General features: G+C 40.0%; 1 protein-coding gene across 12 annotated transcripts in view; it reads right to left on the bottom strand.

Moving 5' to 3' along the window:
- Positions 1 to 27,966, bottom strand: part of ANKS1B (ankyrin repeat and sterile alpha motif domain containing 1B) — a 536,016-nt gene that overhangs the window by 29,245 nt on the left and 478,805 nt on the right. For 8 of the 12 annotated variants that reach the window (XM_033058235.2, XM_033058234.2, XM_033058231.2 and 5 more), the window contains 3 exons: positions 20,943 to 21,050; positions 15,534 to 15,713; positions 3,445 to 3,519 (listed from right to left, as the gene is read on the bottom strand). In XM_033058235.2, coding sequence (XP_032914126.1) covers positions 3,445 to 3,519; positions 15,534 to 15,713; positions 20,943 to 21,050 — 363 coding nt within the window. The remainder of the gene's footprint in view (positions 1 to 3,444; positions 3,520 to 15,533; positions 15,714 to 20,942; positions 21,051 to 27,966) is intronic. The other 4 variants (XM_033058230.2, XM_033058240.2, XM_033058233.2 and 1 more) reach the window with 2 other exon arrangements.

Raw genomic sequence — 27,966 nt, 5'->3', positions numbered from 1 at the left:
AAAAGTGAATCCTTCTGGCCACTAATGCATAAAAACTTACTATCTTATTTAATCTGGAGTGGGAATTTGGTTTCTTTATGAGGTAGTTCTTATAAACCAAGATTTCCATCATATTACAAGGGGCAATGATCTGCATCTTTATTAGTAGAGTCTGTCTTTGACAACAAGAGAAGATGGACTGAACCCATCACAAATTCTCACAGCATGTTCAGCTGTCTCTTTTGAACTGTGTTCAAGGCCACAGCTAACAGACCACTTGTTTTAGTTTTTTCTTTTCCCCAGATAGAGATACACTCCTGCATGTTCTGTGTAAGAAAGCAGAGCTCAGGAGGTACATCCTGGCCACAAAGTAAAATGTTCCTATGTGGACAGGGAGTAAATTCAGGACAGAAAAGCTGCAGAAGTAAATCTTTTGACCACCTGTCTCTCTACCAAGGAAGCACAGGGATTGCCATGAGGTGGGACCAGAACTTCTACTCAACAGGTGACCAGGGGTAGTGCCCCAAACCCTTCTGTTGCACTGCTCAGCAGGTGGCTTTCCTCACATGCAGGAAAGGGACAGCACTGGCAAATTAAGCAGGGAGTGAAGTGAGTACATAATTTTACAGTTTGTTTCCCTCTTGCACATGAAGTATGAAAAGCATAGAGAACTGCATTGTTTCTGTCTGTAAATAAAGGGCAGAAAAAGGGGAACAATGATTACCTCTTTTTTTTGGTTCAATTTTATAAAGAAATCAGAAATAATCTTCAACCAGGCTAATAAAACTAGCGTATGACAAACTTAGAGTGGGACTTTGTAGACACCATGTTTGTATCCATTGAATGCTCTATAAATAGAATCATCCTACTACCTACTCCTTTGAATTAGACAAAATAGAATTGCCAGAATTACTATACATATCTCTAGGATGTCCTAAACATGCAGTAGAGTTGGGGTTAGGGCAATGCAGACATACAGAATTTCTGCTGCACCTGACAGACCACTGTCCCTGGAGGCCTTTCATGTATTTCCAAGTGTCTTGTAGAGGGAGCAGCTACTAAGAAAAGTGCACAAAATTAAACATATAGATATAGATTATTAAGAGGGATGGAGAAATTATAGATAGTCAATATTTTCTTTTACAGCTGTATCATAGGTATTTTTTAATATTCAGCAGAAGTGGTTCCCAGTTTCCTTTTGTTTCTTATCAAACTCCTTAAGACTTTTATACAGTACTACTGTTAGTATTCACAACCTATTTAGACTGGGTTGTAACAGCGTGGTCTCCAAAGCCCAGATCCATGAAGATGTTTAGAAGTGTATTTCATATTATATATTCCCCATCCAATTTTTTTTGGTGGGGGGGGGCAGGAAGAAAGGCTTTTAAACAAGATCTAGACAGCTAAATGCATTCATAAATCCATGTTTAAAAACCTCACTAAGAAGAAAGGGAGCTTCTCAGCTGACTGGCTTTAGTCACATACTGAAATTCTGAGATTTAGGCTGTGATGATGACATCCAACATCAGGTAAAATACAAAATACGACCATCTTTGACCTAGAGAAGACTTGAAGCCACAAGGCCCAACTCAGGGTGGAAAAATATTAATTACTACTAGTCCTAAATCTGAGGAGTTGATGTGGAACAATTTATGGGTGATGTATCAAGATTCAGGTCCTTCATAAGCCCTTAATACACTTTTCAAGCGGTACAGAAATGTTCATAAATTGCTGTGCAAGACCAACTATAATGTTTAAGTTTTAAAAATAGATATGATAGGATAAGGATTTTCTGGTTTGAATATTTAATTTGCAATTATAAGAAATAATCAAACATTTAAGCTTATGTATTTTTTATGACACAATATACGGATGGAGATATTTATCTCTCTGATGAAGTAGAAAGGGAAGAGATAATTTCTTCCTCATCTAACTTTACAGCTCATCAGACAGCTGTGCAATTTATCACATGGCTTTTGCTGTACTGCCTGTGGTTTAGTATTCTAACCTCCCCATGACTTTAACCAGCACCTTTCCTCTCTTTGGCCTCAGCTAACTTGAAAAAGATTTTTTTGTTCCACATTTTTCAGATAAAGAATTTATAATTAGAAAATGGTCTTAAGGCAGGTGCCAGAGAGATAGGGATTCAATCCTTTTGCAATGACAGCTTTTCATAGCCTTAGAGAACAATACCTTGTGCTCTTGCAGTGTTTTCTAACCCCCAAAATGGGCAGATATGTACGTCTCAGTGCTCTAGAAAGGATTGGAGGCTTGATGTCAAATGAGCTACAGAAGCAGACTACAGCTATTATTTTCTCTACGATTTTTCCTACAATTGCTGCACATTTTCCTATCTTATCCCATTCTCTCAAAAGTGTATTTGACTCATATTAGAGGCACCTGGATGCAGAGATTGTCGCAGATAAGAAGTAACCTCAATAAATCTATAAAAATCTAACACCTCCCTCATCTTTTTATAAAAATGTCAAGTTAAAAAGACTCCATGCTAAAAGGAAGAAAAAAAACCAGGAAGGTCTGGTTTTGAGTAGTTTGAATGTAGTTATTTTTAACAAGGACCACATCTTATAACTTTTCACCTGTTAAGCCTCATGTCTAGTTATGGTAACGGTGTATTAGTCACCATGACAACAGCAAATTGGAGCACACATGGATACAACAGTTCTGGCTGAAACGTTTATAATTTCTTCCCTGTAAAAATTTTAAATGTTCTGCAGACCAGTCAAGTCCTAATTATTTGCTAGCATTTTAATTCCCAGAGGAAGACAATTTTTTTAGCTCCCTAAATGTTTGACTTTTGAAATAATGGAAACAGGTTCATGGTGTACTTCAGATTTAAAATACTTCTGATGCTCGGTAGCCAAAATGACCCCTCTCCAGCAGAAGAGTTCCAAGGAGGTCTGAGAGAATTAGGAGAAATCTGCAGCTGCTCTCAAATACTCTGTTGAACAACTGGCTGAGCAACTGATCCATACTGCAGTATGGATCACCAGGTTTGCTCTCACGTGCACGGTGACTGCCACAGAAGTGACAAAACCCCAGAGCACCCCCAGTATTACCTCCAACTCCCCCAGAGTGCCTCTGAAAGGCAGTGTAACCTCAGCTGGGCAAAGCCTACAGACCAACACAGAGAGGGCAGCACGACACACCGCAGGGGCGAAACTGTGCAAACCGAGCTGTTTACACGGTTTCTCGCTTCCCAAGAGGGGGTGGACAGAAACACGAGGAACAGAACTCAAAGCCCCCCAAGCTTTGAGGCGGCTGCTGGAGGTGCCCCGGTCCTGCAGGCACGCACACCATGGGGCTGACACACGCGAACCACACGGCACGACGACAAGGGACGGACGGCTTCCGTCACTGCAGCCACACGACACCCGGGGATAACAGCGAGGCAACAGACTGAACATCCAGAGAGTGACAACATAGCCATTCACTGCTGTGTCTTACATTATGAACCTGATGGATCGAGGAGAAAGGATATCCTGCATTCTGGTTGGTCCAGATCTCACAGACCGAAGACTGCTAATATAAACAGAAAACTGTATCTCATCTTGTAAATATTAATGCACTGCAACTGCCAAAAGGCAAGAATAATTAAGAAAAGGCTTGCAATAATACTAAAGAAGGAAGAAAAACAGTTGTAAAAAGTAATTCTTTCATTTATCTGCTGACAAAATATTTTTGGACTGATTGAAAAGAAACATAGCTTATTCAGAGACTTTAGAAGAGGTTTCAGACTGTGAGTACAAGAAAACAATATAGTCAGAAGTGCTCATGATGTAAAGAGATAAAGTTATGCAAGCATAAATAGAGCAGAAGAAACACTGGTTACTTTCAGTTTTTGGCAGGAAAGAAGTCTGAAGTCAACATGCCAAGTAAGTTTTGAGACTTAAATCTCTCTCTGTTGGAGACATTCACAGGGAGAAAGGAAGGGAAAAATCTGGCACACAATCAACAGGAAAAATACATTTTCTTTATCACAATTACCAGAAATGAAAGCATTGCAATTTAGTGAAGCATCTGCCCACCATCTCCTCCCAACAACAGTTCTTTTGCATACTAAGATACAGCCAATATTACCTTTGACATTGACCATGACCCCAGTGTGTAAATGGAAGGTTTCAGCCTACCCTCTACATTATCGTACAGAAAATCTGTAGTAGTGAAGCAAAGTAAGCATATTGTAGCATCTATAGCAAAAGCAGCAAACTAGGCAAGCACAGCATTCACCAGCATCTTTTATATATTTCCTTGTTTGGACAATTGTCAATAAAGCATCTGTGGCACCTCAGCAAAAGCTACAATAACATTTTACAGTAGCCAGGCAACTAAAACCAAGCATCAGACATGGGATCTGCCCACGCTATCTTCACCAGGCAGCAACAAAAGGCAACAAACAGACATGAAAAATGCAACTGCAGCATCCAGAAGAGATAGCAATTAATATATCAGTAACTTAACAACATCAAGAACGTGCATTGCTGGTTTTTGTCAGCAGCAGCAGCAGGAATTTGATTAGGAATTTAATGCTCAAATCAACCCAGAGAAATGCAAGTCTTCTTAAAATATGACTCTTGCTCTTACCTTTTGTAGCCTGCACCCTGGCTGCCGACAGAGTAAGTCACCACTTCTGGTTACTGTCAGGGAAGCCTGGCATCCTCTGGACTTACTACAGAGAGCTGCCAGACAGCCTGGTGGCTGTCTAATGTTGTTAATTGTCCCTTATTTCCTTCATCATCTAAAATGCATGAGCACACATCCCTTCCTCCAGCTTCAGTAATTTAAAAACTTGCACATGTGTGGTTAATTCCACCTCCCGCATTGTTTTTGAAGTTCTTTGCTTCTCCTTCATGATGTGCAGGGCTCTATATTTTGACAGCATTAGCTGATTAAAACTTCAGTCTTCTACCTCATCCCCTGCAACTTGCTACAAACTAGTCCTCCTCCATGTGATGAACACATAGTCTCAGTGCAAGGCCAGCAGCAAAACACTGCTGCAGCTTCTTCTGCTGTGCCATCCTTAGGGCATTGCACTAGTGGTTTCCCGTGACCTTTTTCTATGTATGTCAAGCAAACTGACTTCTGGATGTTTTGGTCACACCCATCGCTGTTATGCCTATATCTGTTTGCCTGAGGAGGGGAAAATTCCTGAATAGGAATCCATGGCAGAAGATGGTGCCTCTGCTTTTCAAGAGAAGAGCAAAGAGAAGGCATTTCCATACTGGTGCAGCATGTCCATCTGGTTATCAAGGTAGTGAAGAAAACTGACTGCTCTGCTATTCTGAGGAACTGAAAGCAGTAAGGGATGCAGCATGCTGGCAGAGGTTTTATTTCGCCCCAGCACTGACAAGGGGTTGCCATGATGCTGCCACATCATGGGGCCACTTCTCAGCATCACGATATTCTTGAGACAAAAGTGTGCCCTTAAATCCTGCCCCTCTCAAGGACTTGCCTTTAGGGATTGACATGGGGCCTCAGCCAGCTCAGTCCTACAGCAGCCCTGGTGCTAACTCAGGGACAGGTAACCCTGCAACACGTCTGTGCCCAGGCTTCAAGCTGCTTCATTTAAAAAGAGGGCAGGGAATTACTCCTCTCTTAAACTTGTCAATGGTACCCATCCTACCCCACCAGCCCATCTTCTCCCAGTTGGAAACACACAAGTTTTGGGTACAAGTCTCTGCTTAAAGAACTGTTGAAGTGAACTTCCCCCAACAAAGAGATCTACCTCCAGAATTAAAGGTTTGAAGGATCTAGGCTTAAGTAAAACCATCTTTAAATCCAGTCAACAATAAATCAAGCAGACCAGCAGAGACTCAGAATTTCCCACAACTCCACGAATGCCCAGTCAGAAGAGCAGCAGTGCAAAACTCATTACTCAGTTTTGCATTCATTAATGTTTGAATGACTAAGGTACTGAAATGCAGTGCAGATGGAACATTAATTTTATGGATGGTAATGAACTCAAATTCAGAAATCAACCTTTTCCTTGCACCATTGTAGAAATATTTAGCATTTACTATATACATATTTTATATGCCCAAAGTACTTCAAATTGTTAATGAATTATGAAATGCCCAGGAGAAGTACCTAAAATTGCATATCCCTGTGGTGGAGAGGAAGCAACCAAGGCAAGCAAAAAGGTCAAGTGATTATCTGAGGCCAAAAAATAGGCAGTAGAAGGAAGAATGGGGATTAGGCTTCAAATATTCACAATTTTCACCTCCCAAAACATATGCTCACAAAAAAACCCTAAAGAATTCAATCTGTGCATACACTTCCACCACAATAAATACAAATACACCTGGCACCCAATACCACTGACGCAGAGGTTCTGTGAAAGAGTTTAACGAAGAACATTTTCCTAAGTAATATGGCAAAGAAGAGCAAAACAATAGCATCATCTATTGTCTGATTGGTATTAAACATGACATTATCTTAATACTTCCCAAAAGATAAATGCTCACAAATAATGTCACAGCAAGACTCTGCTATCACATCCTTTTTGCAGTGTCTCATGCATAAAAGGTTTTCCTGTCTAGTCACGATGGAATCCAACTCTGACAGGTAGAAGGGGCAAAGGAAAGGTGAAAAGATTTATCCAGGGAAAACTTTAGGCTTCTTCCATATAGACTAGGAAAACATGGCTGATAATGTGAAGAAAGATAGTAACTTTAAGACTGATCATAGAAATCACATACTTTCTAAGAAGAGGAAAGTGGCAGAAAAAATACCTGGACAGCACACACAGGAGGAGCAGGAGCTGGGTGGAAGGCAGTCCGGTTGTATTCATTACAGCTCAATGAATTTCACTCAATGGCACATTAGGAGATGTTAAAGATGTCCCTAAATTAGGATTAATTATCCTTGAAAAGTCATAGAAGATACTAAAAGGCTAAAGAAGGGCTAAAGGAGGAGAGGAGAGGAGAGGAGAGGAGAGGAGAGGAGAGGAGAGGAGAGGAGAGGAGAGGAGAGGAGAGGAGAGGAGAGGAGAGGAGAGGAGAGGAGAGGAGAGGAGAGGAGAGGAGAGGAGAGGAGAGGAGAGGAGAGGAGAGGAGAGGAGAGGAGAGGAGAGGAGAGGAGAGGAGAGGAGAGGAGAGGAGAGGAGAGGAGAGGAGAGGAGAGGAGAGGAGAGGAGAGGAGAGGAGAGGAGAGGAGAGGAGAGGAGAGGAGAGGAGAGGAGAGGAGAGGAGAGGAGAGGAGAGGAGAGGAGAGGAGAGGAGAGGAGAGGAGAGGAGAGGAGAGGAGAGGAGAGGAGAGGAGAGGAGAGGAGAGGAGAGGAGAGGAGAGGAGAGGAGAGGAGAGGAGAGGAGAGGAGAGGAGAGGAGAGGAGAGGAGAGGAGAGGAGAGGAGAGGAAGGTTCAGAAAGTTCCAGCCAGCCTAACTGCAGGGACCAGCAAGTGACTAGAAATGTTTAAAAATCCAGCCATCATCCCCTGGTTCTCATGACCTTCTGATAGTGCTCCTAGCCATCTGAAATAAACACTCAGGAATATATGTATGCATCTGCATATTTAAATCAATGCATACATTATTGAGAATAACAAAGAAAAAGTAAATATTGCCTTCCATGTGCTACCAAGACATCTTCTCTGCACCAAGAAAAATTCAAGATATTCATAATGAGGTTCTTCAGTATGAATCATCTCAGATCAAATTTCCTTCCTGTGTTGGAAGCAGCAGCAAGGAGAAGTAGAACAAGACTTGGACATTGTGGACTCCTGATGCAGCATGTTTCAAGAATGATTATTGATGGACTGAACATGTTGAGGCAATCTGCAAGGACCAGCTCCATGCTGTGGCTTGGATGAGTGCCAGTGCTATCTAAGGAAGATCCAGAAATTAAGGTCTTCTCAGATCTGAAAACAGATCTGAAGAACTAGAGATCAGTCCAATGAAATTTAGTAGGATTACACAGAGAAATAAAATAGTAAATAAAATAGCAAAGTGATTTAGATTGAGGGGGATCAAAAAAGATCTGAAAGTCTCAGTATACTTCAAATTAGATAGAGCAGTCTTTCAAAAGAATAAGGATTATAAACCACAGGATAATTCATGCTGCAAGAAAGCTCAGGAAAGCTCCACTCCAGCTCCAAGCAGAAGCAGCTGTGAGATGAGACAGATCACTCAGGGCTTCATCCTGTCAGGACTTGAAGACCTCAAGGACAGAGACTTGACAGACTGCGAACAGCCTGTCCCCCTGCTTGCCTGACCACACAGGGAGAAAGCTCCTCATGGCTTCCACAGCCCCTCTTGCAGCTTTAGTACCCAAAGCCATGTCTTCTCCAGCCCTGGTTGTGCAGTCTCTCCTCAGAGGGCAACTGCTTCAGCTCCCAACCACTTTGGTGGTCCTTTGTTGAACTTCCTTCTTCTATATAAAAAACCTCAGGTGTTTAATAAAAGTAGATTCTACATCCCTGAATGTTCTCAAAGCTCTGGGGAGAGCTTGCGTTACTAAAAGAAATAACTGCAAATTCTTCTTAAAAAAAACCTTCAGAGATGAAGAGTGAAATTTGTATTTCTTTTAGAGAAGCAGAAATTCAAAATATCACTTCTTATTAGAAGAATTACATGTTTTGCATTGGTTTATTTCTTCTGCTTCTCCTGAAAATACTTTACATGAAAGTTTCCAGACAACAACTGGACCTCTTGGACTGGCTCTGTTTCAGCAAGAAGTGGGTGATAGGTGTGAGCTCCTTCTCATTGACAATCCCCCTTCTGCTGGTGCTGCCAGCTTCCAGGGTACCCCAGCTTCTTAGCCTTGCAGAGGACACAAACCCCTGGAGAAACACTAATGAAGATTATACAAATCTACCTTTCTGCAAAAAAACACCCCCAAACAACAAAAACGCTCTTTCAGAAAAGCACCCCAAACTCTAAGAACAGCTTTTTTCCAGCAGATCAAAAATGTAAATGTTAGATATTATAATCCAATTTTCATACAGTCTTTTCAATGTAGACCTTCTAGTCCACAAGACAGAGTGTGAAAAACAGTGAATTAATGGAGATTTGTCCTTTTCTTGGTGTAGTATTTACAGCTAAAGTTTAGATCATTAATACTGAATATAGAAGCAGCTTCCTTAATTCCATTTGCTGAAGCAGCTTGTAGGTATGATCCACCTCACATGAAATCAGTTCTAAAATGTTAGCTTCTGTAACATTTTTGAAAAAATTCTCTCTCTCTGTTCAGGCAGAAATTAAGTCGATTTTTAATAATGCCTTTATCAGTTTACTCATCTATTGTTCAGAGAAGTGTTGGATACCCCACCCATGGAAGTGTTCAAGGCCAGGTTAGACGGTGTTCTGAGAAACCTGCTCTGGTGGGAGGTGTTCCTGCTCAAAGCAGGGAGGTCAGAACTAGATGATCCAGCCCAGTGATGGTTCTGTGATCCTATGGAATACACAATTCTCAAGGGATCTACAGAAGAAAACACGCTGGAATTTACAGATCAAGACACAGCTGTCTACGGCATTTGCATCTATGTGAATTACAAACACAACTGCCAGCAATAGATTTAGTTAAGCATTTTTCTTTTGATGTTAAATCGAAGGTTGTCACAGTTCAGTTATCTTTCCATATTAAAAATATAATGCACCTGAAATAAAAACAAAATACGCATTTTTTTGGATTTGACTTCTTTTTTTTTTAGATAGCTGTCTATTTATCCTCACAACATAAACTATTTTATGCTTATAAAAAATGGAAATAAGTAGCCTAAGAAGTAACAAGTGAATGAACCTACACAACCATATTTTTGTATGTATTTCTTCATAAATCAACTAGTAAAGAATTCTGTTATTTCATGAGTAATTTCAACCATTGGTAAAACCGCTTCATTGCTTCTTAGATGATCTCATTTTACACACCAGTATTCTCTTGGGCATATTATTCTTCATTCACAGTAATCTTTAAATCCTTCAAAAGCAGAGGAGACGGGAAAACAAACATGAGACAACTAAATAAAAATGTCGTACTGTGGTTTAAAGTTACAAAACTAAAGATGACTTCCTTATTTTTGGCTCCTTAAAACTTTCTATGTCATCTTACTCAACCTGCAACATCCCTGTATGTCAGCTTTCCCAGCTGAAAAATGCACAGTATGAAAATACAAATGCATTAGTATCTGTGAAGTATTTGGAAGACATTGCTGAATTGAAGGTATTATTTCAGAAAGAAGCCAAATTATTTCATGATTTTAATATAAACCTGCCTTTTCTAATTCTGGTGGGGTTTTTTTTTGTTTTTATGACATTCCTCCTCTTCTGTAGGTAAAGGATCTGTGGTACAGTATCTATTTAAATTATTGTCTCCTGCACATCAATCCTAATCCATGAATTACAGTAATTTCACGATTACAAGCCGCACCTGATTATAAGTCGCAGGTCTGTGTGTCGGCAACATTTCGTTCTTTGTCCATATATAAGCTGCACTGGATTGTAAGCTGCGCTTTCATTTGCAGCGAGGATCCACATGCAACTTTCACAAAGTTGCCAATTAGTAACAGAATCGTGGGATCGCGTGGTTTACTGGCTTGGCCCTGCTCGGGGCGGCCGCCAGGGAGTGGCCCCAGCCCCGCTCACCGCTGCCGCTGGTAGAAGGGAGAGGGGCGTGCCTGGTTGGTGCCGCCGGGAAGCGGGAGAGGGGCTTGCCCGGCTGGTGCCACTGCCGCGCCCCCTGGGGCCGGGCAGTGCTGCCGCTGCGCCGCCACTGCCCCGCCGCCCAGGGCCAGGTGGGCTCCACCTCAGTTCAGGGCTGCTGCTGGCTCGGACTTCCTGGTTGGGAAATTTCCAAAATTTGTTCATATATAACCCGCTCCTGAATGCAAGTTGCACTTCTGGTTTGGGAGCAAAATTTTAGTAAAAATGGTGCGGCTTATAATCGTGAAATTACTGTAATTATTTTATCTTAGAAAATAACATTAAAAGGCAGAATCCCAACAGTCAGAACAGATTTACTTCATTCACACTTACTGTGCAGTCATTACAATGACCTTATATTTAAGCAATCTTGCATTTTAGGAAAAAAAACAAAAAAAAGAAAAAAGTAAGAGCCTTCAGACCATGTGACTGAAGCACCAAAAAGGCTTAAAAAATTAAGTCTCAGTTCAGCAACTCTGGGAAAGAACTTCTCCTGTGAGCCTTAGTAAATAAGCTTTTCAACTCTCTCAGATCTTAAAAGATTTCCTTCCATCACAGTTCTCTGGGGTGCCCCCATACGGGCCATGATTAGGTTTATCCTACTAGAAATCTTACTTGACTCACTCCCAGTCTGTGCCCCCAGAGGCAGACACAGGCTGGAGCTGTCTCCAGAGCTGTCCTGCCCACTGTCTCCCCAAGGGACAGACCTGTCCCAGTCTGGGCTGTGCTGCAGGTTCAGCACCATGGGGAGGGTGTGACAGCATAAGCTGTGTGACAGCTGGCCCAGCTCTCCTTCTGCAAGAAGTACCAGGGGGGCTTCCTGCACCTCCCTGCCATGGCAAATATGTTTTTGGCCCTCACTCCAGGCTCAGGGCAAGGTGCAGCGCTCAGAGCACCACAGCAAGGTGTCTCATGGAACCAGGGTGGTTAAAAGCACCTTATACCCCTGGCTGGGGCAATAAATGGCCACTGCTTCAGGGCTGGCAGCCTGGAATATGCTTGCACCCAGTACCTAAAGCTTCTCTCCCGCCTGGAGAACTGCAAGTCCTAAAAAGGTGACATTTTAACTGATGTCTTTGAATGAACTTGGCTATCATTCCTTTCAACCTCCCAAGTTCTTCCCTGCACCTATTTCAAGGGTGAATGAAGAGCTCAATCCCTTTCAGTGGGACTCCTCCTACTAGCAGTTTTGATTCCAAAGTACTCAAGTTTTGTCTGTGATTTCAGTTCTATTTTAAAGGTTCAGGCAATCTTAAGAACAACCTCAGCTATTTTAAACCATGTTAATTTCATCATACTAACCTACAGTTTGCAGGCTCAAAATTCAATATCCACAGCTAATGATGACTCAGACTACTCATTCCTTTCTAGATTTTTTTTCTCCTTTTGTTTTTTTGAAAATTTTTAGAAAACAAACCATCTCAGAGCCTTCTGTATTACCATTTTGGCAGTTATGATTTATACAACCAGACATCACAGACTTTCGGAGCTGGATGACCAAGCAAGGGGTTGGATGACCAAACCTATTCCACTGGGGAATCTAAATTGGTTAGACTCATTGTTTGTATTACAATTTTTCCCTTAGGTCACAAACAGTCTGCTAGGGAACTGTAAATGAAGGTACATGCTGGCCTTGAGACAAAACCACCCACATAAAGTAAATTTAAATCAGTGCTTCCTCCAGGAAACAAAGAGTTGTATTACTTACAAGCAGATTTGATTATGGTTTAGAGAACTGTTTAAACACATCTAGCACGTCAAAGGAAAACAGATTTAAGCTGCTGTGCTCATTGTTTAAGAAAAACTGGTTGATTGATGCAAAGATCAACGTGCTTGATGACTCCCTGAAACAGTTTAGGAAAACACAGGCCATAGTAAAGATGGAAACATCCAATTTCATCAATATATCTTCAGATTTCAGATTTTAAATTAAGGATAAGATAGTCTTATTCTAATATTTTAAAAATAAAATCAAGTTCATTAAAGTAATACAATAAATAAGTTTGCAATACCATGTTGGCCTCCCTCTTCAAGGCCATAAAAATTCCCATAAATCTCATCATCAAGAACATACCTAAAACACTTCCAAAACATCACAGCATCCAAGATGCCTTTATGCACATTTATGTACTGTAGCATTCAGTAAACATGCAGATTCATACAGCAGCATGCACACAGCCTAGCAAAGAAAGGGTTAAGAACATTCTCAAAGCAATTCAAATAATCCCTCCAGACCAATCTGTATGCAAGAAGTATTCTAGCTGGGAAGCTGGACTGGTATCAGTTCAGAAGTTGCTGCTGAAATGACACAAGCCAAAGGAACCAGCAAACTGCAAGGAGAAAGTTGCTAGATAAAAAAAAAACAAAAAACCCCGCAAGTCTCAGAGCAGAAGGTTCATGTTAAGAATCAGTTGGATCTCCTTCACTTCACAGAAACAATTATTTTACATTTAATTTCAAATGGGCTTTGGGGGAAAAGACTGAAGGAAATATAGCTCATTTTGGCAGAGCACACATTGCACAAAATAAATTTAAGAATCTATTTTTGGGCTAGAATGGTTGAAGAAATCCCTGATTAGCCTTTTAATGGGTGAGTCCAATTTGTTGAGAACGATCACCAGAGGGAGTCATTGACTTTCCCATTAAAGTCAAAGGGAATTTTACATACATCAGGAATGCAGAATTTGGGGGCGGAGCTGAAAAAGACTTCAAACAGATTGTAGTTTAGGGAACAACACAAACCACGGTTTTACAGATTTCGTCTGAATCCATTTGCCCCTTCAGGGTCCCAAAGGATGACAACTATATTCAATGGTTGAAATTAGAGAGAAGGCACTGGAGTCATCCATTCAGTGGGTACACAGTCCCACAACAACATTAAAAAAAAAAACAACAAAAAACCCCACAAAAACATAAGAAAACCCCCTCCCCCGAAACCAACCACCCACCCAAGCAAAACCACCAAAAAACCCCAACAACAACAACAAAAATCCCTTAAGTACTCAATTGGTTCTACAGGAGTGTGAAGTGGTGTAAATAGCAACTGCTCAGTTTTCTCTTTGGACATGTAACATATCAGTCCTTCTGGAAATGCAGTATTCAACAGCACAAAGAAAATCTCCAGGTGTCACCTATGAGAGTATGTCATACCTCTTGGGAATATCAGTAAAAGAAAGGAGTGAAACGGAGTCAGAAAGAGTTGTTAGCATAGGGTGTATTTTTGTTTGTTTTATTTTTTGTCTTCAATGCTAGGGACTAAAAGAGGTAGTGAGTATAGGGATTTGTGAACAAAGTGATAAAATGAACTAATTAGACAAACCAGTGTATTCGGTCACAAGTAAGTGTGCATTTTATACCTAAATTTCATGACCTTCGAGAAATATTTTCATATTAATAACTTGTCTTTTTTTTGCCGGACTTCAGCTCAACCTTATTCTTGCCACAGAAGCCCAGCAGACTTTGGTTTGAGAACAAGTTATTGACTCAGCAACTTTCTCCTTAATTCTGTACAAGAAGATTATATAGCAGAAAATAAGATTAAAAAAGGGCAAGGCAACAGCCCCACCCAACCAAATGCGATTTCACTTCCCTAAAAATGTCCTCTGAACAAATGGAGTTAAATTTGTTTCTGTGTTCCCAGGTAATGGCAGCACCTTGTTTTGTTTGTTTATTTGATTATTTCTTGTTCATGTAATTAGTTGACAGACTGCAGCCTTTTGTTCATTATAATACAGTTATTTGCATAGCTGTTTCCATTTTGAGGCTGAATTTTAGACAGAGGCTCTATTTTGGGTTGTGGCAGGCAGAGACACTGCTGGGAAGCCTCATGCAGGGAAGCATGCAGCAACCTGCTCCTTCGTGGAATGAGTTGCTCCAGGAACTGCCCTGGCTGCCCATCTGCTTCTGAGAGCAAATCAAAGTCCTATTTCCAGCATGCAGCATACGACCTGGCTGTCTACTCAGCATAGGTGTCACTGAAAACCAGTTAAGGTCATTCTAAATCAGACTGTCCATGCATAATTTGCTGCACTTTAGATGGAATATTAGGAAAAATATTTCTTCACTGAAGGGGTGGTCAGGCATTGGCATGAGCTGTCCAGGGAAGTGATTCAACCATCATCTCTGGAATTGTTAAAAAAACATGTAGGTGTTGTTCTTTAGGACATGGTTTAGTGGTGAACATGGCAGTGCTGAGCTAAGGGTTGAAGACCTGAAGGGTCATTTTTATCCTAAGTGGTTCTATGGTTCTGTGGCATCACTCAATGTATGCTTAATTTAAAATTATCAGTAGTCTTTCAGTGGTTGGGTTAAAAAAATTTAGACATGGAGACTATTATAAGCTTTCTTTCATGAACAGTTTGATTTAACATCCAGTTGAGTCTAGTGCTGTTCAAATAATTTTTGCATAGTTAGATTTTTTTTTTTTTTAAATAATCAAAATACATCCCCAAGTCACAGTTTTGCAGAATGCTGACCCTTCTCATTAACAAATGCAGCAATCATCACCCTTCAAGTCCTCTTAGTTTCCAACAGTGAACTGATGCAAGCTTACTTTTATCTAGGTTGCTCAGAATTTCAGGAATCTGCACCTTATTACAAAAATGAGAGGTGGAGTTGTTACTGGGGGAAGACTGGACACTGATGCACAGAAGCCACCCTCATCTCAGTGTCCATGAATCTAAACATCCTCAAACCTCTGCCTCTGAGGAGAAATTATACACCAACACATCAATTAACACTATTTGAAATACAGAGAGCTGGAACCAACAGCTTGGAAAAATTGTCAACCTTTGTTATTTATAACTCAGTCTTTTTATACAGCCCACTGCTCTGGTCAGGATTAGTCCTGCAACCAAAAGCAGCAAGGCCAGGCCTTTTAGTGGTACTGGTTTTAGTCCTACCTGTGCCATCTGCCTCTCCAGCTTTGACCGGGGAATATCATCAAAATAGTTTTCATTTCTTCTTCTCCTTGCATCACCCTGCATGATAATGTGGGGAACGTCCAGGGAGCCACCAGTAGTGAAAGTGCTTTGGCTAAGTGATGGAGACAACTGAGGAGGAGTGTGGTTACCACTGGGTTCCTGGACAGAGAAAGAAAAACACAGCATAAGAAGAGCAGCATACTGCTGACTTGAAATCACACATTTAAAAGTGCATTTGAATTCCTCACACTAAAAAAATTATGGAACAATTCCTGCAGTAGAGGTTATTGTGGATGAACTTTTGAGGTTTGCTACTTGCAGTGCAGAGCCCATGCAGAAGGAAAAATGGTTCACTGATTACATGAACTAGTGGCAAATTTCCTTCCCGAAACCTCCTTGTGTAATATATACTCTCTCCTAGAGATAAAACAGTGAGCTACTTCTTGTCAAGGCCCAAATAAAGTAATGATTTAGGATTAGCTATTTGTAAGATAAAATACATTCTCACCACTTCTGAGCAGCTGCTCTGAGCAGTGAAAGTGATTTGAACACTAGCAACACCTCTTGCTGGAAAAAAAGAAATGCACATCCATTTACACAGTATAGACATTTTGTTACAATTTTTATAGGTTTTGCAGAACATCCATTTTGACTTGAAGTACCAGATATCAGACACAAGCTAAATACCACTTCCTAGAATGCATGAAAGCATCAGAGTACAAATATTTTACCTGGCTTTTCTTGTTACTGAACTGTAAGCTTGTATCAGTGTGATAATACCACATAGAATTGATATATAAATGCCAACTAATAAATAAACAAACAGCTCCTCCTGCTATACATTTTACCAGGATCCGCCACCACACTGCCCACAGCCAGACATTGTGGGTATCTTTGGAAACACCTACTCTCATGCACAGGACATCACTTGTTCAAACACCAGCTACAAATATTGGTGTCCAGGTCCACAGTTCCACCTCCCTTGGAGCTCCATCAGCAGGAGCAGGGAGCTACAGTGTGCTGTCCAGTCTGCACCAGTACTGACCAGTGTGGGCAGGAAAACACTGTCACTGCAACTGATAAGAAATGCTCTCTCTCATGATGTAGGTTACTGCCAGAATGTACCCAGGAGTACATTTACTCACTAACCACTTGCTGCTGTAATGCTTTATTTCAATACTGAGCAACAAGAGGCGACCTGAAGATGAAGAAGAAAAACCTGCTCCACTGTGGAAGGTAAAAAAGTTCTGCCTTTTTACTTAAAGAGAGAATTAAAGTGATGATTCATGCATTATTACACTGAAACAAGCCCAGTTCTAAGAAATATCAAGGTACTTTACTCCATGCTGTTAAGAAACAAGATCTGGTGTAAGAAATCTGAGAGTTGCAATCTCTTCGAAATGGAAAGTTCAAGTCATAGCAATGCCTGATGTCAATATTTGAAGTGTAGGACTCCATGTGACAATATTCCTTGCAATCACACTAATGGATTAGCATTTTTCATGTTGCCAACAACAAAAATGTTAGGAAAATAATAGCTTCTAGTAATTTGTAATTAACTGGGATTTTAAATTTTTTAAAAAATTCTCTGTCTTTCCTATGATCTGAGACAAGCACTTGACATTTCCCAGGGCAAAGAAAAGAGTATTTTCCTCTTAGGAATAATATTTTCCCTGCTTCACAAAAATCCACCTACATTTGGCCCATTTAAAAGCTTCTTAAAAGTTGTAGTCTGCACATGCTCAGCAGGCTTGGTGAGGCATGATCTTTAAAACTCACCCTCCCTGGGTCTAACAACATGGTGCACACATCTCTGCTCTGAAAATAACCTAAGTATATGGGCACCAAACAAGATCCTCTTTAGTGTGCTGCCTGCTGCTCCAGCCAGGTGGGTAACCTCTCTCTGCTCTGAATCAGGATTCACCCACTGTTGCAGGCTGACAGGGCCACCAGTGTATCAAAGTGACAGATGAACATGGAGATTACAGCCCTCATCGAGCTTTTCATATTTTATCAAACTGCTTATGAGGAGGAAATTCACTCCGAGATCTATATTGGAAGATTGCTGGCAAGGCAATACAGACAAGAAATACCAACTCAAGAAATAAAAGAACTACCGTGCCTCTGCATTGTGGAACAGTATGTCATTGTATGATTTTATGCTATTTTCTCAAAGTTGTCCTTCACAGCACAGATGGATCCTCAACTCTGCAGCATGCTGTCATCTACTCAGCACCGTGCTATCATTAGTTATAGTGTAGTCAGTATTTTATTCTCACCTCGTTTTGTGGCCCCAACCTCTCTCCTAAACTCTTACCAAATCCTGCTCTGAAGAAAGGATGATTAACATAGTCCTGATGCTCGTAAGTGCTTTACAAATGTCAATCAATTAATTTTCACCACACCTGTGACTTCTGGCATTTTATAACCACTGCTCTAGTGTGGGTGACCTGAGACACACAGACAAAGGTTAGAAAGTAACAGTCACTCAATTACAACATCTATTGCTCGATTTCCCAAGTGCTAGAGTTCCAAACTCCACTTCTGTTGATCTAATTTTCAGCAGAATGTACTTAGCCCCTGTATAAATCAGACTCAAGACTCCAGTCAAATATAAAGATTGTCAGTAACATACAATTAGTGACTGTTTAGGAGGCAATTAATTAAATAACTTACTACAAATCATCCAATTTTATTGTGGCAAAAACAGGTATAAGTCTATAGTTTCAGAGGTACAGCTATTCCTTTAATTATGAGCCTCTCTCCCATTCCTTCATTTCTCTGCCTCACTCCATAGCCACCTTCTCATCTCCTTAAACAAACCTGCAGACCAGGTACGGACACCCTTGCAGGTGCTGCCATGGCCTCAGTACCATGCTACTGTTAGCCACCAGGTACTCATATCATGTTTCTACCCAGCTGTGGATGCCAGCACACATGACCTGCAGGGATGTCTGATCACATATTTCACTCTCAAAGTCTGCCTCACCCCCTCTCAGACCTGCTGCTCATGTACACCTGGAACCACAGAGGTCAGGGGTGGAAGGAAGCTTAAGGCATCCTTCCCCAGGCTGCCTGGGCACACTTCATGTGCCACAGATGTTTGTCTAACATAAAACCAGGAATTCTCTTCAGTGAACTAATTCTTATCTTAAAATATCATTATTATTGCAGCACTTCTCCAAATTTTCTGTCAAAATTGCTGGAACTTCAGTTTAGATTACAGCCTCCAGTGCTGATTGGATGAGGAAGAGCCCCCATGAAGAATATGAAAACTGGTCCTGTAATTAAAGATTATCATGCACTCTAGGAAAGAAAGTAAGATTGCATAGGTAACCTGAGATCCAGTAATTTCTATACTTTTGTGTATAGAAAAGTGTATTTGTATAGTGTGCGCGTGTATAGATGTAATATATATATAAAACACATATATATTTGAATATAGTACATTTGAAATCAAAATAGTGTTTCCTTAGCACACAGTAACATACAACAAGGAATACATATATTGTGGATATTTTAAAAATTTAAAAAAATTTTTGCTTTTCCTCAATATTTAACATTTTACTTTGAAATATTTTAAAAGCTAATACAAAAACAGTCAAAAAAGTGAAGCATTAGCATTGCTTAGCTTGAGCTAGGGAACTTAAAAGTAGACTTTAAATGACAAACTACCTTTTCTACTGAAGTAGAGCAGCCTGATCTAGTGGAAGGTGCTTCTGTCCATAGCAAAGAGGGTTGAAACTCGATGATCTTTAAGGTCCCTTCTAATCCAAACTGTTCAGTGATCCTATATAAATCAATCTTACAGCAGCAGCAGGCAGTTTATTTAAGCCAATTTTCAAGACACAAATTATTGCAGACTACAAACTAAACACTGTGTCTTTGTTTCATGTGAAATGTCATAGTAGCAGTCGATGGGAAAGAAAAGCTTTATTCCAAATGCATGTCCCCCTCTTAAGGATTCTCTGTGAAGACTCCAATTCCAAGAGGTGATAAATGACATTTAGCACTGGCCCGCATCAGTGGTTCTAGCTGTGCAGCAGCAGATACTTTTTATCATTTTGACTACAGATGGGGGATGTCCAGTTTTCTCTTCCATATTAACTGAGAATATACAGTCCTGACCAAGAATGTGGACTGTGGAAACTTTCCCACTTGCTGAGGAGGAATTAATTATCCAGTCCAGAGTACTGAAGGCATTCAGCAAAAACGTCTGCCTTTTTATCTATTTCTCTTCCCTTGGAGTGTTTTAACACCTGCCATGCATCAGGAATCATTCACAAAATACATAAAAATAAAATACAAGAAAAACATCCACACGTTTGTGCAATGTGCCTTAGAGCACATTACAGATTTGTCAGAGCTTTTTAAATATGGAATTGGGAATAGGTTGAATTAAGGGGTGGGATCTAAAATGTTTGTATGGGGCATCTGAGAATAAGCAGGGTGAAAACAGGCTGGTCACAGAAATTTTAAGTACACTTAAAAATAAGCCCTCATTCTGTCTTTCTGTATTTCTCTTTACACCAGGAAATATAACTTGGGAGCACAGACACTCTCTGACATTTTGAAATTTATTCCCAAACAAGATTCCAGTCAGAAATGCAGCCCCATGAAAATAATGAGATCCAATCAAACGCAAAAGGTGTGACCTAAAATATCAAAATAAAAATGTTGCTATGAACTCTGTTGGAGAGAACACAGTAGGAAATGGTCATCAGACCACAACTTGATACTAGCAGAGAACAAGTAAGCAAAGGCATTGGATTAGAGAAACTGAGTGAAGGTGGTGTAATGAGAGGAGGTTAAATGTGGTCAAGTGTGGAAAAACCCCAGGGACATTGCAACAAGGTTTCTGAAAGAGGGAATACAAATGAAAATTAAAAACATCATGAAACTTTTGATATATAGAGACACCTTAATGGCATTTTTATCTCAACAATTTCAAGAGGTTCTTCTCAAAAAAAGCCTTGAACATATGTGTGAAAAGTAAGTGCATACATTCGAAAACATGAAAGGAAAATGGTAACTCTCCTGCAGTATTGATCGGCTGGGCTGGGATTCCTGTGGGCAAATGAAGATGTGCATCTTTTACATCCCTGGTCCTGAGCTAGTTTCTTTAGCAAAGACAAGCTGGTGCTTCTAAGATTCCACTTATCCTAAAGCAGACATCTGAAATGAGTCACATGGATCACCCTGTAAAAATGTCGATATATTTCTGCTGGCCCTACAGGGAAGTGTGACAGATCTTAAGGTGTCCATAATGTACAACTCTGAAGTGAGGTAAGTTGAACCCTACTCAAAGTAGCCATTGTTTTCTTGTGAATGTTATGAAACCCTTGTTGACTCGTCAAGAAATGCAAACAAATAACCATGGGGACTCACCCTGAGGGTTATTGACCGAGGTGGTTTCTGAGGAGGATCTTCGTGAAGCCTGTCTCCCAAAGACGCCAGAACACGCTTCCGGTGGCCAATCAAGCTAATTTTTAAGACCTGAAATAATATAAAAATTATATCATTAAAAGAGCACATGGCAACCATTACATGATGATCAATTCAGACTGAAGCCATTTTCTCTTTAAACCTTTCAACGAATTAGTTTCTCTAGACAGCCTGAGCAGACAGAGAACTGTGCGAGGCAAACAATCAGCAGAGAAAATGAGAGGTGAGATCAGAGGAAAAACACTGTAAAATGAAGGAAGAAACTAGAGCATGTACAGGTGTGGAAAACTGAAAAAAACAGACTCAAACATGAATAAAGACGAAACAAAAATGAGATTAAGAGCAGGCAGAGGAGCAGGAAGAAAAGAGGGAAGGGGATGAGAAACTGGAGAAGGAAATGCAAAGGTACATGCAAACAGTGAGTGATGAGGATTAAAGTGATTCATCCATCCTCATCATGGGATGGATGAGGAAAAGAGTGAGAAACAGACAGCGAATGCTTAGAGGAGGCAACAAGGGAAAAAAAGGAATTGTATGATTAATAAGTGTTACCACTTTAAAATCTATTCACCATGCCTTTCATAGTGTTGCTAGGAAAGGGTTAAAACTGCAAGATTTGGCAGAGGAGGAGGGAAGCGACCTTGCAGCTGGGAATGCTAAAATTGTTGGTGTGGGAAAACTCCATTTATTATGCCTAATGTTGTTCATCCTCTGCCCGTTTTGAGAAGTGGAAGTCCTGTGGAGAGATAACACACTCACAGACATGGGGGAAGCCTCCTGTTAGAGAGAGACAGGAGCCCTCCCTCCTGCCAGCTAGGATGGAGCCATGCCCCTGTCCCTCTGTCACCTAGTGTGGTTAGCAAGGTAACGAAATAATAAATCTACCCTTTGCATTCTGGCTGTGGTTTGAGGGTTGCCCTTGGTTACCTGTATGTGTAGATTCACACACACAGGTAATCTCCAAATATCTCATACAGATGTGTTATCATCTAGAATCACCCTTGTGTAAGAAACACTGGGTGGACAAACTTTACCCTAGAGCTGCATTACTTTTTTTATCAGACACAAAATCTCTGTTGCAAAGAACGTGTCCGTCTATTCACACACCTCATGGCTGTCCAAACTCTGAGAATGCTGCCAAAAAGTTGCCCCAAACTTACAGCAACTACTCCTCATTTGTATCTCTCTTTGCCTCCTACAAAACCACCACTGCTCTCAGGAAAAGAGGGAGAGCAGAAGGAGTGAGTTGGAAATTTTAAGTATTCGTGGAAAAATAACATATTTCAATGCTATTCTTTAATAGTTACGATGGCTGTAGCGTAACGAGTGTATGCACTAATTGTAGCAGCAAAGCCTCTGCTCTGCAAACAGCAGTGTCCTTACATAACTCCTCCAGGCTGTACATGTGGTTTCATACTCCAGAGCTGCCTCCATTCCCTCTCAGAAAACAGTACTTCCCTCTATATTTAGGACCACCGTGTGTCAACACCCTTCAGTTGAGAGGAAGTTCTTGCTCAACCTAGAAAAAGTAATAGTCCCCTAAAAAAACTGGAAATGCTACATCTTAAATGAGCAACCACCTCAGCTTAAATGGTAGCACTAACAGCTACAATTAAAGAGAACAAACAAAACCCAAACCCAAACTCCCCTGCTACATCTCTTAGATCCAATATCTCAAAATATGGTAAAGTAACATGCTGTCATTATTCTGGCATCCGTGCCTATCCACCCATTATCCTGCCTATCCATGTGCACATGAATTCATCCATTTTTCCTCTGTTAGGTGTCTCTGTGCTATCTGATACTGTTGAACATCAATAACCTCTTTTCTGCCTGCATCTCCAAAGTGATGAGCTGAGACATGAAGCAGATGAGGCCTTCCTGGAGAGGCAGCTTACAGGGGAGCTGCAGACCCTGCAGCTCTGCAGCAGACACAAGCTGCAGTCCCACAAACCACCCTGCTATGTGCTATCCTTTCAGTCTAAATCTAGAGAAGCACGAGTGAAGCTGAGATAATGCAGCACACAGAGAAATGCCTGAGGCATGCAGGAGACTTAGTTATGTATTCAGTTTACACTGAGTGTTAAACAGAAGGGTGCACAGTTTATCTCTGTATTTAACTGCATGAAACACGTGAATGAACTACAGCTGCTTTAAGCATTACTCAAGTAATGCACTTCAGTGAACTTGCTTCTTTCATAATGCTTCCCCATCAACAAGATCATTTATCCAGAGATTTTTAAGCCAAGCTAAAGTTCTTTGGGTTGTTTCAAGGTCCTCAGCGCTCTGACTGCCTTATTAGCTATATCAAACCACACAAAGCAATTCTCTTTGACTTCACAGAGCTGTTGAACAATGGGAGAGAAAAGGACATGAGTCTTGAGGGACTGCATACATAAGAGATCAGCAGACAGGTCTCAATGACTAAATTATTTCAAAAACTCAGTTTGAAAGTAATACAGATCTTTAAACACCATAGGCACTGCTCAGCTTACTCCACATTTTGGTTTTCTATTACAGTGGTGGTTGCCCCAAATGTGAACGGGAGGGAGTTAATGATGCAACCTCCAGAAACATATGGTCCTCAGGCAACAGGCAGCTGCATCCCAGTCTCATCTGGAGAACATACTCTGTTAACTGAAGACAGCTGTATCCTTCTGGAAATGACTCCCTAGCAATTTTCTTACATGGAAAACCTGTTTCTCAATTTACCAACGTAAAATACTGCCCTTTGAAACACTTCTATATTTGAGCTATGAGGGTTTAACAAACATCCTGAAACTCTGGAAACTTGTCCTGTGATGGATTATCCTTGACAGTATTTATAAAAAATGTCAAGTATCACAAATATAGGTCAACAGTGTGAAATGGTACAGTTGCCTAAAGCAGCACCATAGAAATGTGTTAATGCTGAAAGTCTTGCACCTAAGCAGTCCACAAGTTAGCTTTCCTGGTACATAATTTCTGTAAATCGGGTTACAGTGAACACCATATCACAGAGCAAACACTGAATAGGGACAGTCAATACAGTGCACCTAAGTCATGCAGTGAGGCATTTTGTCAAATGGATTGTAGCCCACTTCCTACACAACAATGAAATGAGTTTTGCAGTGTGGCTGCAGGAATCAGCAACAACATGTTGTGAAACTGTTCAGAGTAGCTCAAGGCCATCCACAGCATGTTATTTCATTACTGGGACAAAAGTAAAAAAAATATGCTTTTTCCCACACTGACAGCAGGATACCCAAGACAAAAACGATATTACTCTATCTCATGTATTTGATGTTGCAATACAATTAAAAGAGAATGGGGCAAGTCATTCATCCAGAGCACTGATACATGCACAAAAATTTAATCTTATTTTTACTTCTGTACTCTGCACTGATTAGCATACAAAATGAAATTCCACTAGGAAATGTAAGAAATCCACAAATATAACCAATGTAACACATTGCATTTAGATCTCTGGCGTAGTTGACAGATGTTTCAAAAGACACATGTAGCCCAATAACTCCCTGATGACTGTGAATGTGCAAATGGTGGAAGTTATTCCACCTAAAAATGAGCATTTATTTCTGCAACATTCTTCCGCCTGATCTTTTCTCTAATTGAATTATAATATTCAATACTGTAGGATTCTACATTTTTCCCCCCAGAATATTACAAAGATTACTGAAATTCAAGACATTAATTCTCCTTCACTTGGAAAAATCTGAAAAATTTTTGTATGGGTTAAAATTAGGATCATAATAGTATAGGTCTGAACTAATGTGTAGCAGCAATTGGACACTAGGAACCAGCTACAAAGTATAAAATTAAAGAGTGATCAGAACAGTGCTAGTGACTCTCTGTTAGCAGCATCAGACACCAGATTTCCAGAAAAAAAGGTAAATGCAAGCCAAAAATCAGGATCTTCCTATTTCTGCAAGAATACAGCCCAAAAGACTTGCTAAAATAATTATTAACCATTTTACTGAAGGTCATATCGGAATAAACTCCAAGCTATCTGGAATTACACATGAAGGGATACATTTGATTATCCCTCTCCTGTCACAATGCTGCCCCATGGGGCTAATCCTAAAATATGGCAGGGCTCAGGATACCCAGAAAGTGACCCTAGATCAACCATACAACTCACCTGACCAATGGGATTGGTTTAATTGAAAATTTGAAAAAGGATTAAACATACTTGTTGCATAAATTTTCAGCATCAATTTTACAGATCCCATCCATAGAACTGCTGTCAGTTTTAACAGTTAAAACATGCATACAAACAAAACTCACCGAACAAACAAAAAAGGTAAAAAAACCTCTATATACTGCATACTGACCAAGATTACTGGGTGTAATAATTGGTATATTTTGAAAATCCCATAGGCTCAAGTCAGCTATGATACTTGAAGAGTGCAGGTTTAGATTATATATTAAAAATAAGTTCTTTACAGTGAGGATAGTGAGGAACACATTGCCCAGAGAAGTCATGGATGTCCCATCCCTAGAAGTGCTCAAGGCCAGGCTGGATGTGGCTCTGAGCAAACTGATGTAGTGGCACGGGGCCCCCATGGCAAGGGACTCAGAACTGGGTGCTGTTCAAGGTCCCCTCCAATCCAAATCACCGTAATTCTATGGATGCCCAGTGGCTTTACCAACACCAGACAAAACCAAGTCCAGTCAAACCATGTTAGACTTCCACTGCATTTTTTCACACTTTATGCTCTTTCTCAGCACATGGCAACAGAGAAGCACCAAAGCATCCTGCTGGTCAGAGGCTTGCTGCAACTCCTCTGGTGTCCACAGTTGCAGGGGAAGTAAGTGTTTATTATGCCTAGGAAAACACCTGTAAGAGACTTATTATTTCATATCATAATGATTTCATATAATGAGGATATGAAATATGCATCACAATTCTCTGGAATTAATTACCCAACTGAAAATGGATGTCAGTTGTCTTGATGACAGCATTTCACCAATGCCTGTCTTGTAAGTCCCACTTCTATATGTTATCATGAGGAACTGATGTTTGTTTTGGGCCCCTATCACTCAAACAAATGAGATGCAGATTTCCATTTGGGTATTGAGAAAGCAAGAGAGTCTTCTCCAAGTAAAGTTGCCATTGCCACCCCAGGTCAGAGTGAGGCAGGTGAGAATTCATTATTTTTTGTAGGCACTCTCAGGACAGACTTTGTCCTGACTTGGCCAGACATGCCATTTATGTCATGAAAGTGTTTCCAAATTGGCTAAGGGAAAATACCAGGTGCTAGTATTTTGGCTGCACTAAAGATAAAAATAGTAACTGTAATTTTGTGTTTGTAATCAATAAACATTAATATTTCAATGAAAAAATATCAATTTAATATTTCCTTTAAAAAGCCCAGGAAAATGCAGTGAAAGAAGACCTGACCAAAACACTGATATCTGGAAACTTTGCCTCCTGAGGATGTGTCCCAGGCTACATGCTGGACTGTTTTTAAAAACAATTTTTTAATGAAAAAGTTAAATACATGACCTTTTAAGAAATAAGCCACAGTTCAATCATTCTACAAGCCTCAGATGTAATAACAAACATTACATATGTGCATTTTTGTCACATTAGTCTCAAACCCCCATAAATCAGAAATCCTAAAGATCTAGTATACATACAAACACCAAGGTTGTTACAATAATGATTACCTGTTCTAAGAGACAAGGCTGAAAATATTATTTATGTGAAAAATGGCAAGAACTGAGCAGGCCTGTATATAAAGAAAAACATTCAATTTCCACAGGAAGTAAGTAGAAAAATTATTAGATAATTTAAAAGGTGGAACATATTCCCAAATTGTGTGCTACAAGACAGACTGTTCCCTCCACTGAGGACTTGCATTTTCACCTGTGTGTTGAGCTAATGATAGATCCAGTTACTGGTTCAGATCAGATCTGAAGAATGTGTGGTCACAGAGACCAGGAGAACCTGCTCCTTGAGGTCTTCAGTGTTAATCATAGAGCACTACAAGAAAGCAATTGCAATACTAATATGTTATCCCACAGTATTTTGCAGGATTACTTACACAGTAGATAAATTATAATTAAAGTTACTGGTACTACAACACGTTTCATAATGAGCTAATAATTTATTTATCTATTTTTAATAGGCAATTATCAGCAAAGCACATTAATCTGTACACAAGCATGAAATACATCTCATGTAATGTGAAATGAGAGATAAAATAAAAATCTCTATAGAAAATTTTAATAGCTCTAAAATGGATCCTTTTTTTTTTCTAGTTTTGATCCAGTTTCATTGCAGACTTAATTCCAAGTAAAAGGGAAAAAAACCCAAACATTCAAGCCCATTTAAAGAATGGGACATTTGTCTACTAAGTAAATGGCATTTTTTTAAAGCCTTCTAATAACATAGAGTAATGAGAGTTTTTACAATATCAGAAGAAGCAAACAGCCATTCACTGCTTGGAGTAAAAATGCAAATTACTCTAGCTCACAGTCATAACCAAGGCTGTCATGAAAAGGCAAGCTCTGCAGTATATATCAGCTAATATGAACAGTAAATGAATAAATGAATAGTATCAGTTAATTATAAAGATATTAATATATTAGGAATGGAAATTGTTTACTTTTATATAATGCAATTATATAGACTGATAAAAATTGCAGCAAAAATAATGAAAAACCTAAGATGGCGTTAAATATCTTCTACTACTAGAGTTTGATGAAAGTGACTCTCTATTTGTTTTGTTTTTAATACCATCATCATGCTTTAAATATACAATGAGTGCAGAAAGATGGTCATCAACATACAGAAGGAAAACCCAAACATTGGAGAGAAGAACCTAGACTGAGGATCAGAACTGATGTTAAGAGATGCTATTCAGAACACACAGTTTCTTGGTATATTTGCCAACTATAAGATGTATGCATGAAGACTGCATCAAAATTACAGTAATTTCACGACCATAAGGCGCACCGGACT

Source organism: Catharus ustulatus, chromosome 4 (genome assembly GCF_009819885.2).
Source record: "Catharus ustulatus isolate bCatUst1 chromosome 4, bCatUst1.pri.v2, whole genome shotgun sequence".
NCBI lineage: Eukaryota > Metazoa > Chordata > Aves > Passeriformes > Turdidae > Catharus > Catharus ustulatus.
This window is presented reverse-complemented; position numbering and strand designations above follow the sequence as displayed.